The sequence below is a fragment of the Aythya ferina genome (assembly GCF_964211825.1).
Source record: "Aythya ferina genome assembly, contig: HAP1_SCAFFOLD_1150, whole genome shotgun sequence".
In the NCBI taxonomy this organism is placed as follows: Eukaryota; Metazoa; Chordata; class Aves; order Anseriformes; family Anatidae; genus Aythya; species Aythya ferina.
The window spans coordinates 10,892-24,261 of record NW_028180829.1 but is presented as its reverse complement, the minus strand read 5'-3'; the positions used below and the strand labels follow the sequence as shown (position 1 = coordinate 24,261).

The window sequence follows — 13,370 nt, the reverse complement described above, 5'->3', positions numbered from 1 at the left end:
GAAGTGTTCAGAAAAGTGCTGCTACAATACCCGTGCATCTTCAGGAAGACACTGTTCTAGCAGTGCCCCCTTCTATGCAGTCAGGCTTAGTGCCCTGCTGCCACTTTCAAATTCTTTAATCTGTTCTCATGAGGTAGTCATAAGAAAAAGCAGTACTCCTACTCTTTATGCATGAAAAGTTGTACTCCAAACCACGCCTCTTGCTTTTGTTTAGTCACCTGCTAGTCTAGCCAGAATCTTTAGCAGTTCTTTCACCACAGTAAGAGTCTTCCCATGAGCTTGGTTATAAAGTATTTCAGAGTTATTCACAAAAGACTGAAGGACAACTTCATTGTTTAGTCAAACAGACACAGAAGAACCTTCTTCCCTCCCCACCCCTCCAGAAACCTGGACAGCTTTTTTTGAGGTTTAATTTACATTCCAGTCTAAGACAAGTGTGAATTCACTTCATTACCACCACCAAGGCAAGGTGAAATAGTAAGAGAAGTTAAGGATTGTTCAGAAGTGACCATAATTTTGGTCTCCAACTGCTGAAAATAGGCCCCAAAAAGCAAGTAAAGCAGAGCAAGATTCTTGGAAGAAACCATCATCATTTTCCTACACAGGAGCCCACGCTTTTGTAGCGATTACAGTAAGGGAAGAGTTACCAGTGTATTGCAGGGTGGGGACATGAGGGTAACTCGGAACTAAGTAGCTGAGAAGCACAGGCAGCTTCTTCTAAAGAACACCGTGACCACTCCAGATGCTTTGGCACAAGCCTTCTAACTCTCGCTTTGAGATAATCAACCTTGATTTCAAGCTAAGTAGAGTCCAACTTACAGTATTTGGATTGGTGAGATTCCTTGCATCTGTCAGCCAGCTGCTTAAGTGATTATACGTACTTCTTCTGCAAAGAATCAAGTGAGCACAGGTTTTAGCTACAGAATTTTTAAAATACTTCAGAGTCAACAGTACAGTTAGCATCCATTACCCACACTAACACATCATACCTAATCCTCTCCCCACCTCAAGAACAAAGAAACAGCAGCATCTTGTTTGGACTTGCACCAAGATTTCAACAAGCTACAGAACAACTCTTGCAACACAAACAGCAGACAGACAGACCGGCCAATTCCCACTTCCAGTACATAGCAGTACTACGCTCTTCACAAGGACACCACTCACACTGTTGTATAAAACACTAAAGGATTTCCTGTCAGATACTCTTTCAGAGCCCTGTACAGTAGTAGGGAGCTCTGGTAACAGACAGTACATGAGGTAATTTGCTTTTTACTTGAGATTTAAGCAAACAGGCGATACACCTATACGTGAAAACAAGAGGTGCTTGCAGAATATCAAGAACAGCCTCAAAGGAAGATGGGAGATGTGAAGGCAGAAGTACTTCATGTTGCACATCTAATTATTCTTTTAGTAGTATCTTTCATTGTCATTTGTGAAAGGAGAATGGGATAGCTTCTATATGGTCTCCTTTTATTGAAGTCTGACTCCGGGGCCTCTCCGCAGGCTCGTCCTCCAATTCCTACGTACTGAGAGAACACTGAGCATGTTTACACAGCCCACTGCAGTAGAAGTAATATATTCTGTCCTATGCCTACTCTAAGAACACTCCTGCCAGGCAAGCAGCAGGAATCCTCTGCCTCCCTCCATCACCAGAAAGATAAAAATCCATACACTGAGGGGTAATTCCAAGGGGAAAGCCAGTTCTTTAGCCAACTTCAACACAAGCAGCCAAGACCTGAAATTGCAAGACCCTTAGGGCTTGTTGGCAGTGAAGTTTTCCAAGAAAAGCAGTTCACTTCGTTCCCTATGTTTCATTTTCAGCTTTTTAAATGCTTAAAAAGTATTCATATAAGAAATGTAATAAGCTTCATGCACGACATCCCAACACAGAGTCCTTTAAATGAAGTCAAGAGGTCAGAGAAGACAGTAAGTAGAAGGCTGCAACACCCAAATAGCTTCTGAAGCACACAGATACAAGTGTCAGCAGCATCTTACCTGGTAATGTCATAGACCATGAGAGCTCCAGCTGCTCCTCTGTAGTAGCTTCGTGTGACAGCCCTGAATCGCTCTTGTCCTGCTGTATCCCAGATCTGTAGTTTAATTTTTTGGCCACTAACTTCAATTATTCTTGTGCCAAATTCAACACCAATTGTGTGGGGGCAGTCCGCCATAACTGTCATGAAAAGTAAGAGGGAAGATCAGATCCTTCCAGCATGAGGTCTCCTTGTTGCAGAGATCTTACTGCCATCAGTTTGGTTATGCTGACTACACTTTCTGTCTCTGAGAGACTTTTCACAGCTACAGTAACTAAACCGTATTGCTTAACCAGGAATAAAGTGATTTCCTGAATTGTTCTTAGCTTTTAGAAGTTAAAAAAGAAGTATTCTCTAATTGATCTTATTGCTGATACCATTTAGCTGTATACATGGGAAGATACCTAATCAGTTGATTCTCTGTCCCATCCTCGCAGAAACGGTTAGCTATTTTAATCCAGTAGGAAAAGATAGCTTTAAAGAACTACCCAGATACAGTTAAAAGCCTGTAACACTTGAAAAACAAAGTTGTTTCAGATAGAGTAACAGCATGACTGTCCACAGGAAAAAGCCAGTTTCACAAGTAGCTATCATGTGGTAAATCAAAACCAAAAAAAGTGGCTTCTAATTAGAATTTCACTTTTTATTTTTTAAAGAAAAATTAATCCTCAATTCTTTAAAGAGATCAAGAAAATTGAGAAAGGACAAACACACATTCAAGCTGTCTAGAGTGAGTCCTGCAGTACAGGTGTTTGACACGTTAGTTTGGCTGTACAAGTTCTACTCAATGCTGATATTTTTCAAGAATTAAAAAAACACGGAACCACCCGTTCATAAATTTAACTATATGCAAAGTAGCATCTAAACAACTGGGTCATCTGGAATTTTAATTAAAAGAGCCCACTTTCTACTGGAAAATAAGAATATTTAAAGCACAGCTTGTACACACATTGCCACATCTGGAGTGGTGCAGGATAAAGACCAACGTTGTATTAACAGATAACTACAGACTTATCCACTGAGTGTGAGCTACAGGAAAGTCAAGAGTTCAAGAGCTACTGCACACTCTGATGCAATGCACAGTGGTGAGAAGAATTGAAGATAATTGTTAATTTGCTGTGATATCATACATGAGGAAACATTACAGTGGAGATGGAACACAGTAAGCCTTAATCACCATCACGCAGGGCAGTCCCAGTGTCATGAGTCACAGCAACTACAGAGAATAATGCTACTTAAGCCTGCAAACAAAGAAAAATAAACTGTCCCCCCCCTTTAATTCATTCATGTTTAAAAACGACAACTCTGTGTTCAAGCTATACCAATATTAAATGCAGGCACATTTCAGACAATAAATCTCACTTTGTTTCATATCACAGTTCCCTGGAAGAGCTATGAAAATGGACGCGGTCTTCCCACCACTCAGTTAGGACTGAAGCAGTGCTCTTGCTATTACTACATCAGCATTTTGTTCCATATTTGCAGGAGTCAGAAACAAACAAATCTGAGCAAGTAGCATACAATCATATGGTTAGAAACAAACCTAGGTTCAGAAAGATAATGCATCAAGCTCATGCATGACAGAAGCAGAAAGGCAGGAAAGAGGGACGAAGTACACCAGTTTGAATAAATATTGTGAATTTATACTCACATTTCTTTTCTGTGAACTGGTGAAGCAAACAGGACTTTCCTACACCCATGTCCCCTGTTACAGAAAGAACAGTTAAGGCTGACACCACATCTTTGTCACAAGAAGTCCATTTTGTTCACTGCACACAACAAGAGCACAGACACAGGCAGCCAGTCCTCCCTCAGCTCTGGTACGCAGCATCCTATGCCTGGCTACAGCCCTTAAAAGTTATCAACTTTCACACTGCAATTTTGGTTACAGGTGCAGGTTTGCAAGCGAGGGCGGAACAGAAGCACACAGAGACCGCCTGCGTTACTGACTTCACAACTGTTTCAGCAGGTTGCAAGCTGACCTGCAAGAAGTAGAAGTGCAACACACATTTCAAGTGCTTGCCCTCCTCCTGTCACCTCCAGCTGCTGGTAAGCACATCGAAAATGCTGACAGGCAACCAGAACACACCAAGAAATTGCCTCACTTCCACTGATCCCCTTACACAACACCCACAGTGAGAGACAGCAAGATCTTTAGTACCACTTTTCCACTGGCTGACGCTGTCACAGCACCCCGACTCACACACCTTTACAAGATTGCACATCACTGCCACATACACAAGATCATTAAGAATTAAACAATTAACAGCAATACCAGTTCTTCCAGCAGAGTAATAAACGCAATCAAGTTGCTGGCTCTAAATACCAAGGAAGCTGCAGGTGAAAGCCACCTTTCCAACACACAAATATAGCCTAACAGAGCTTATAAGCCTAAAGCAAGGGATTTTAGTTGGCACTTGGGTTGTCTCCAAAAATATTTAAGACCTTTGAGGCAGTAACAGTGCTATAGCGAACCTGAACCCACGTATCTGAGAAGCCATCACAGAAGCTCTTCCCATTTCCAGGGCATTTATAGATTCTCCTAAATGTAAGCCTGATTCAGGGACAACACGCACAAGTTTTTAGAACCCTTTTTTCCTCTAGTGCTGTGCAAGGGGCTAAGTGCCACAGCCCCAGCAGGGAAGATGTTCAAGAACACTGAAATATGTCAAGAAGAGCAGCGATTTGCTGAGGACCTCAGCAATAAAGTGAACTCTACAGAGTATTCTTTGGTACCTGCCCCAGTCTGCTTGGCACCAGTTGTACCAGCACACAAAAATATTTGCCTTTACGTTGTCAGTGGCTGCAGTTTCAGGGCAAGCATGGCAATCTGTGAGGGACTGAGGTTGGACAAGTTGGACTGGAAGAGTTAATGCTACAGCAGATAACATGCAACAGAAGTCAACAACAGTCAGGCACAGGGTTTGTAGGCAGGATCACAGATACAAGCACCGACAGGCATGTGTCCACTTCATACTTACCAATAATGATGTACTTAAAGATGTAGGAATAGTTGTAAGGTGCAGTTGCCATTGTGGCACTAAAAAAAAAAAAAAAAAAAAAGATCAGAACTGCTACTTATTCACTAAACTCAGCCCAAATCACCCGATTTAGCTTATACAAGCAAAGAAAAACACCCTTCCTCTCCCTCCCCCAACTATCTTTCACGTTCAAGTGTTGTTGTACTTCCCCAATCACTGAGTCAGTGCCAGAGCCATTCCAGCCAGACTCCCGTATCATTTGCTCTGAACCTCTATCAGCCAGAACTCTCAACAGAAACACGCTCTTAGTACTCATTCAGCTTTATCAGGAAAAACTTCAAGCTGTTGAAAAGCTCCAGGAGCTTCTTGATTTGCACACAGTCACTGAGTAAACCAGCACTCACCAACCAAATAGCTGATGGGAACTGAAAATAAAGTCCGACTCCAAAAGAAAAGCCTGCAGAGGATTAACAAAACCAGCAATTTGGAACTAGTACCACACTTGAGACTTGTAGCAGAAGCAAAGGAAACAGTGCAGTTTGCCTCCAACAGGTAAGAATCACTAATTAAGACAGCACAGGAATGCTGCAGCAGCCTTCGCTGGACTTCTACATGCCCAGGTCCGAAAAGCAGCAGAAGCCACAAGTCAGATGTTCAGGAAGTTAGTCACACAGCTGCGGCTTGGTTAGCACAGCAGCACTGCATTACAGCAAGGCTTAGCAGCTTTTTTTTTTTTTTTTTAATAGTATAGCTTACCAGTCCTGTAAGATTTACTCAGTAGTCTATGTTCCACAGTGGATATGACAGCACTGACGTTAGACTTGGGTTACGTACTTTCAATATTCCAGAATTTTCCTGTGTAGAAGGAACTGGAACTGGCTGCAGCCACATGAACGGACTCGCCAGCTAACATCAGCTAGCACAACTGTGAGTCTGTACTGCCCAGATTCACCTTTGTCATTTTGCAGAGAAACACCCACTTTTGTCCCAGGTTTTAAGTTAAGAGTTATAGGGGTGATCAGTTCAGCAAACGAAGATTTCTGCTAGGAATTCACCATTTCCTTTCCTGTTCCTGCATGGCAGCCGGCCAGCAGCACAGCAGTACTTGTAATACAGAACATGGCTTCAGCCTAGGAAGGTTTCTATTCAGCCATGTATCATCCACATGACAAATTGAAGCAGTATTGCAAAGAATTGAAAACACAGGAAAGCTTACGAGCCTGTACCTTTTTCAAAAGCAAACTGGTGTTTCCTCAGCCAAGATTAACCCCCAGCACCGACCTGCAGCCACAAGAAAGGTGACTGACAAGAAATCTCATTTGCAGCACACAGCCAACAGCCGCTGCGTCGCCCGGCTGAGGTTTAAAGCAAACACTCCTATCGAGACCTTGGAGGAGGGACGGCTGCAGCAGGTAGGTAGGAAGGGTTTGTACTATCTGCACCTTTCCTCCGTGCTTTGCTCAAGATCTGGGAATTCAAGGCCTTCTCTCCCAAGCCATAACCAAAGCATTGACACTCAGCCCTCAACACATACACACACACTATCCTATTAAACCAAGCCTAATAGCAAACACAAGACTGTTTTGGGGGGTAATTCTTGTCCATGTTGGCAAAAACAATTCCAGAGGAAGTGCCGCACTGGTTTCAAGACCGGTCGTTTCCATCGAGCGAGTTTCAGAGGAAGTTCCTCCACGGCAGCAAGGGGAAGCCGCGTGCAGCCGGCCCACACAGCCACCACCCCCGGGTCTCAATCTGAGCAGCAGCTGCTCAGAGCGCTTTTACTGCTCTCCTGGGTAAGGATTCACACCCACAACTGACAACGTGCTGCCCTTTGTCCGCTGTGGAGCAAGGCAGCAACTGCAGTGCTATATCTCCTGGAAGTGAAAGATCCAGAGTTACAGTAAGAGCTTCAGCAGAGGCACCGGTTATTTCCAACTCTGGCAAATGCTGACAAGTAACTGCTGGTTAGAATCCAAGTTACTGTGACACTGCTGAAACAAACTGTACTTCAAGATTTCTGAGTCCATCTCCACGTGTTCCTCCTCTTCTCCAAGATGTCCCAGTAGCAGCAGCCTTCAGCCCGCAAGCAGCTTCTGATCCAGTGCACTCGTTCCTGCAGGTCCTTTTAACTGGCCGCCTGCTTTCTAAGTACAGCTGGCAGGGCTCAGTTCACGTCTTGATCCATTTCTTAGGCAGAGAGCTGAACTAGGAGGTATGTCCGTGAAGTACAAAAAAGCTTAAATAGACCAATTCATATGTGCAAGCCCTTCAGGAGGACAGTGTGAACTACACTGTTTTTCAAAGCAAGCAGGTGCTGCAGCCACAGCACAGCAAGAAAGCTGAAGAGCTCAGAAGCACTAACACACATCCCATCGGAAGGGCAGTGTTGTTCTGGGCAGTAGCTACAGGAGGCGTACAGGTGGTAGCATCTGCTGACTTACAGGGGTTCAGTAGTGCAGCGCTGCGCGTTTCAAGGTAGAGAGCTGCTCATGCAGGGATTAAACTTGTCCTGCAGAAACACCATTGCCCCCTCTTCCCTCACAATCCCAGTTGGCTAAGGAATGCTAAGTACTCAGGAATACTCCAAGGTTAATGTTTTTAAACACCTGACTTCACAATAAGGCAGTACGTAGCAAGTGAAGGGCACACGTCTCACTACCCAAGCTTTCAAAAGGCACTGCTGCAAGGTTGCAAGGTGGGGGAAGACTTTTTTTTTTTTTTAAAAAAAAAAAAAAAAAAAAAAAAGTGGACAAACCAGGACCCCTGTGCAAGCTATATCACAACACTTCTGTTTACTGGACTCTTTGCTTGCTGAGGTGTGTCAGTTTTTGTTACGGTCTTTAAGTAACGAATTCTGTAACTAAGCTATTTCTGTATAAAAGAAACTGTCACTGCTTTGCAACATATGCATCAAAATCAGTTCCCACTTCAAAGTGAAAGCTAGAAAACCGAATTCTGTGCTTGGCAACAAAGTCAGTTACCCCTTCCCACCCATTTCCTAGCTGACTTCAAGCCACATTCACTGCAAGAACTTTATCCTCCTTCTTAGAGTGATGTTAGGCTCCTTGTGGAGGGGAGATGCACCACAGACCCCACTGGGTGCTGAGCTAACGTGCTGTTTCCACAGCTGAAAGAGATCAGCAGCAATACTGAGATGCACTGAAGCCATGAGCCCAGAGGTTCTCTCAAGTCCCCCATAGTTCAGGGAGAAGTTGCTGTGTATGACAGATGTATTGAAAGCTTGCAGAGATGGATACGAAGTTTAAACAGTTTCTGGAGTTAAACTGAGCAATAAAGCAATGCTTTGGTAAATCTATTCCAAGGGTCATGCTACAGAAAAGATGCTGAAATGCTCCAAATTAATACTAAGGTCAGGAATCTTTCCCGAGGAACAGATGGCCTCTTTAAAAAGGCTTTTAACATTCAAATTCCAATGAGGATAAGCTGGAATCCAAACTACACTGAAATCATGGAATAAAATTGACATCCCTTTTTTCCCCTCTGTTTAAAGATGAATCATGCAGCAGAAATGAAAATATTAAGCGAGAGTTATAGACATTAAGTAAATCATCTGGGATTAAACTATTCCACCTTGCAGCTAACAGCATTTTAATCTCCTTAACGGGACAGAACCTTGCTAGTAGTAACACATTTCAAGCTTTTCACGATTTTACATCACCCCGTTACTTCACTAGGTAGACACGCACAACAACCCCTGCTGTAACATATTCAAGGTCTAAAAATGAAGGTGGACCTGAAATGTTCTCTGATGAAGGGGCTGAAGTGTGACAACACACAGAAGACGCATGAAAAATTCAGCCTTAAAGTTTACAAGCTCAGCATTTCCCACAGATGGAGAAGGAAGCCCAGACAAGGTTGGTGCACAACAGAATTCCATAACTACAGAACATTAGCTACATATTAATACTAAGGGTTAATTAATATTGTTGATTGCTTCAGCCATCTGTAGGAACTGGTGCTCCACTCCCACTTCACAGCCCTCCAGACGCTCGCAATCTCTCCGTTCCCAATACAGGGGTTTGGAGCTGTCCTCTGAGGGGTGGGAGCAGGGAGCGGCCGTGCTGGTAGGAAGAGCCACGAGACTGGCACCCAACTTACCTGCAGCCACTGCTGCTGTTACACAGCACGGTACCAAGGTTAACCAACCCCAGGCTTACTTTACCAGAAAGCAGAGGTTGGGGCTGGAGGGTTGGTCTGCCTGCCATCTTTCTTCCAAGAAAGTCTGCCAACTCAGACCAAGCCCTGGCTGCTTTTCAGAGGTGAAGCTTCCCCAGAGCTCAGAGCATTATTCCAGAACAGCAACAAGCCAGAGGATCACGTTTTACTCTACACACGGTTTTGCTAGCTTCAAAACCTCTCCAATTAATTTCTGCATTGCAGTTAGGAATAGATTTATTTTTTAAAACAGTGTCACCACAATCCATTTTCTGTATCTTTTTTTGTTTAAAAACAAGGGAAGGTGACCTTACTAAGATGCTAGCAACATTTGTATTTCTTCCTCTAACCAAGCACTACACCAGCATTTTGCCATCTCACTAATGCCTTACTCTAAGTACAAGCACCCACCCATACAAACTGAAACAAGGTACTTCTAGGTGCACTACCACCAATCTCAGATGCACCCAGCTGCTGCTAATTACAGCCACAGCAGCTTCCATGAGAGCCATGCGGTTCCTCAGAGCTTAGCTCAAGGACATAGCCCATTTCAAGTCTTCACTGGATGTCATTTGCATGGAGAATTTTCATAGCATTATGCTGAGCAAGAAACAGTGTGTTATTAGAAGAGACGAGAACCTGTAATCACAGGTTTTATTAGACGCTGCATGTGCTGAATCCATTAGCTGGTCAACCCACACAGAAGCGATAGCTGTCTGCAGAGGTGTCAGCTTCCAGCTCAGGACAGTCTGAGTATTACAGGTTCTCCTTCAGAACATACCGCCCTGCAGCCAGATGACCACAGTTTAGTTAGTCTGAAGTTTTGTGGGGTTTTTTAATATCATCTGGCCATCCAGGTGTTCTTTTGGTCATTCCTCAGGGATACACGACAGAAGAGAAACTCAGAGGGCAGTCCAGTTTCCCTCTATAAAAGAGGATGCCACTGTATCATATCCAAAAACAGAAATGACTTAAAAAAAAAAAGCTATCATCTTTTTACATTTGGAAAAAATATTAGTCATAAGGGGAACTGTGTACAACCACTATCATTTACAACAGATTCTAGATCTCTACACAAAACTAACAGGTAGTCATGAGCTTCCCCAGTGCATAATCTCCCTTCTTTTCCCTGCATGTTTACTCTGACATTAATTCACAATGAACACTGAGAAGAGATCGATACAAGTGGGCAGAGGGGAGGGAGGGAAATCTAGTGAGAGGCAGAATTATTTCAACTCATTATTTTACTGTTCCCGATAAAGACTTTTGTCAAACACACCAAACAACGCAGTCTAACTGGTACCTTTAGAGGGCTGCTGGAAATACAGTCTATAATAGCATCAATTGTCATCTCCTGTAACGACACACCACACTGCAAAGTAATAACAGTTTTGTTATCAAATACACCCAATTGGTGAATTCCTCGTGAGTCCATAGCAAGCTCCAAGGTACTGTTAACATTTCATTGCAGTTCTATGACCTCCATGCACCAAGGAGATTTAGGTCTTCCTAAACATATAAACATCTCAGCCCACTTTAAGAGAATGCCCCCCCAGCAACTCTGTTGTTTTCCACCCCCTCCTCTACTGGGGTTTTAGTATGCTCGTTACTGAAAAGCCCACCTTCTTCTGAGACTGATCCCCAAGGAGTCCTGTGAGCAGGCTGTTAGCAGCCCAACACTTTCTCTTTCACAGGATTACTTCCTGCTGGCCAGTTTCTTACTCGTTCTTCAGTTCTTCCAGAGTCATCCTCTCTAGTTACCCTGATTGGACTTCAGCAAGCATCTGATAAAGCCAAGCACAAGTAAATCTGACTGATCTCCAGTGATAGCAGCCCAGCAAGCATCTTATGAACTGCTTTTGAAAATCACTTTGTATTTCCTTATTACTTCCATGTCCACTTCTTTTTGAAAATGCACAAGGCCTGCATGTTCGGGGCTCAGACTAATGAGCTTGCTGCTATGCAGAGCCTTCTTTCAAGCTGTTTTTGGAATAAATGTATTTGCTATATTCTTTCATCATGTTAAACACGCTAACTCAGCCTGAGGTCTAGCGAGTACTTCTAAAGAATTCATAGGTTTTACATTCTTCCTTTTTAGAGAGCCTCAGCCTTGATTTACAATAAAGTCAAGTTTTCACGCCATCTTCACTCACTGCTCAGCAGCTGTCCGGCTGCACACAGACCGTGTTGGTTATCCTCTAAATGGTTTCACACCCTATCAAGTTCTGCCATTTTATTTCCTACGCTTCCTGCATTCACATGCGCACACATCATTTCTTGCTAACCACACCCTAGCACTGCAGCTAAATTAAATATTGCATACCTATCCTCATCAGTAAGAGCACTTTCTCCGATGTCCATTCTCTTAGCCATGGTTGTTTATCCATTTGTATGTCTTCATTTATCCTAGTTTCCTCTTCCTATAAGAGTCTAACCTGTACCACGTGTCTGTCCTGGCAGCAGAGGAACGAAGTTCCAGAGATATCAGATAAGCTTAGGGACTGTATACACAAAAACCAGAAGAGTTCTGTTCTCAGTCTCAGAAATCAGAACAACATGCAACTGTTTGGAGTCATCACCTTAGGGGGAAAAATAAAATAAGGTTTTAGAACAAAATTAAGGTGTACCTCCTTTGTTCCAGTAAGATACAGCAAAAAAATGAGAAAGAATCATAATTAGGTTCCATTGGATGCATAAGGTGAGCAAGTGACTTTAAAGGTCCAATTTACATTTTGAATCCTGGTACCTCCAGTAGAACAGGTTTGCTTTCAGACTACTGTTCTTTACAGTAACTTTTTCTTTAAAAAAAAAAAAAAAAAAAGTAAAAACAGGAAATTCTTCCTTCAGCTCAGATTTATGACTTGTTTAAATCCCTACAGAAAACCACTAAATTCCTCGTTAAATCATAGTACCTAAACACCATGGGGCTTAATAAGTCCCCCAGGGCGGGGATCTTCTTCCCATTCCTGAGCAATGCCCCAGCACAAGAGGCCCTCGATCCAAACCACAACAGAAAGACCCCACAGCACACATCCCATATCACAACATCCAGTAACTCTAGGAGCTAAGACTTCCTTCGTGGGGTTTGAAGTGATGTGGGATACAAAGCACCTACATTATGCACCAAGGCACGGTTTTATATTTGAAAACCAAGAGCCACAATGCTTCAAAGGCCTAGAGAGCTCACACCATGTAACCTCCCCCAAAGCAATACAGCCGTGGCCTGAAAAATCCCCAAAGCAAACACTTCATTTCCCCTGGCTTTACTGCAAGGAGAACACAGAATAATTTTAATTCAAGCCAAAACCGTGCGGAGATGTCACTGAACCCTCAAGGATGCGGTGCAAGCGGGCACCGGGCACCCAGGTGACAAAGTAACTTGCCTGGGCAGGAGCAGCGCTGACAAAAGGAAACGGAGGCCGAGCAGGGAACGCTCCTGTCACCCCTCGGAAGGCAGCAGCGCGGCTCCCACCCCTCCGCCGCTGTTTTTCCACCAAACCCCAGGGCCGGGGCCCCTCACGGCCGAGGCCCACAGGCGGTGCCCAGCAGCGGCCTGCTCCTGCCGGGCCGGCCTCACCCCGCGGGGCCCTGACGGCCTCTCGGGGCCTACCCCGGTGCGTGAGGAGAGGGAGAAGGAGGAGGAGGAGGAGGAGGAGCAGGAGGCGCCGCCGCCCCTTCGCGGCCTGCAGGGCCTCGCCACCACCTCACGGAGCCTCGCACGGGCGGCGGCGGCGCGGCCCCCCCCCGACCCCTCAGTACCTGGCCGCGGAGCCCCCCTCCCGCTGGGCGCTGAGGCGCTCGGCTTCGGGCTGTGGGGCGGCGGGCGGCCCGGCTCGGCCCTGCTCGGCGCGGCTCCGTGCGGCTGTGGCTCCCCGCGGGTCCCCGCCTGCGGCCGCCGCTGCCTCAGGCTCAGCTCCGGCGGCTCCGCTGCGCCCCCATCCCCGCCCGGGCCCAAGATGGCGGCGCGGCGCGCACGGGGTTTCCCCTCCCACTCTCGACGGGCTGCACAAAGCGGGGCGCGAGAGGCCGCGGCCCAGCCAATGGCGGAGCGCGCCGGGGGCGGGGCGGGAAAGGCGCGAGGCGGCCGCGCGCCCGTGCCCGCGCCTGCGCCTCAGTCCCTGCCCTGCGCCGGGAGCGCGCCGAGGGGCGGGGCCGGGCGGGGCGGGGGGCGGGGCCTCGC

At 45.5% G+C, this 13,370-nt stretch overlaps 1 protein-coding gene across 2 annotated transcripts; it reads right to left on the bottom strand.

The window, feature by feature from the left end:
• Positions 1-25: 25 nt before the first annotated feature.
• Positions 26-13,161, bottom strand: LOC311429445 (ras-related protein Rab-14-like). Of its 2 annotated transcripts, none has more exons than XM_084540526.1 (5): positions 10,813-10,959; positions 5,015-5,073; positions 3,685-3,738; positions 1,996-2,173; positions 26-886 (listed from the first exon to the last, which is right to left on the bottom strand). In XM_084540526.1, exons 2-5 carry the CDS (start codon positions 5,064-5,066, stop codon positions 718-720), a joined length of 453 nt encoding a protein of 150 aa, XP_084396652.1. In that variant the 5' UTR covers positions 5,067-5,073; positions 10,813-10,959; the 3' UTR covers positions 26-717. The 2 variants fall into 2 exon arrangements, with proteins under 2 accessions (XP_084396652.1, XP_084396651.1); XM_084540525.1 differs by lacking the exon at positions 10,813-10,959 and adding an exon at positions 12,950-13,161 and having other exon boundaries at positions 30-886.
• Between the last annotated feature and the right edge of the window lie 209 nt (positions 13,162-13,370).

Bases quoted from the DNA above. Each gene is read 5' to 3' on its own strand.
- LOC311429445 (XM_084540525.1), bottom strand. From the start codon at position 5,066: ATGGCAACTGCACCTTACAACTATTCCTACATCTTTAAGTACATCATT. The intron at 3,739-5,014 runs GTAAGTATGAAG...TTTCTGTAACAG, and splicing joins CTTTAAGTACATCATTATTG to GGGACATGGGTGTAGGAAAG. The intron at 2,174-3,684 runs GTGAGTATAAAT...TTTTCATGACAG, and splicing joins CCAGTTCACAGAAAAGAAAT to TTATGGCGGACTGCCCCCAC.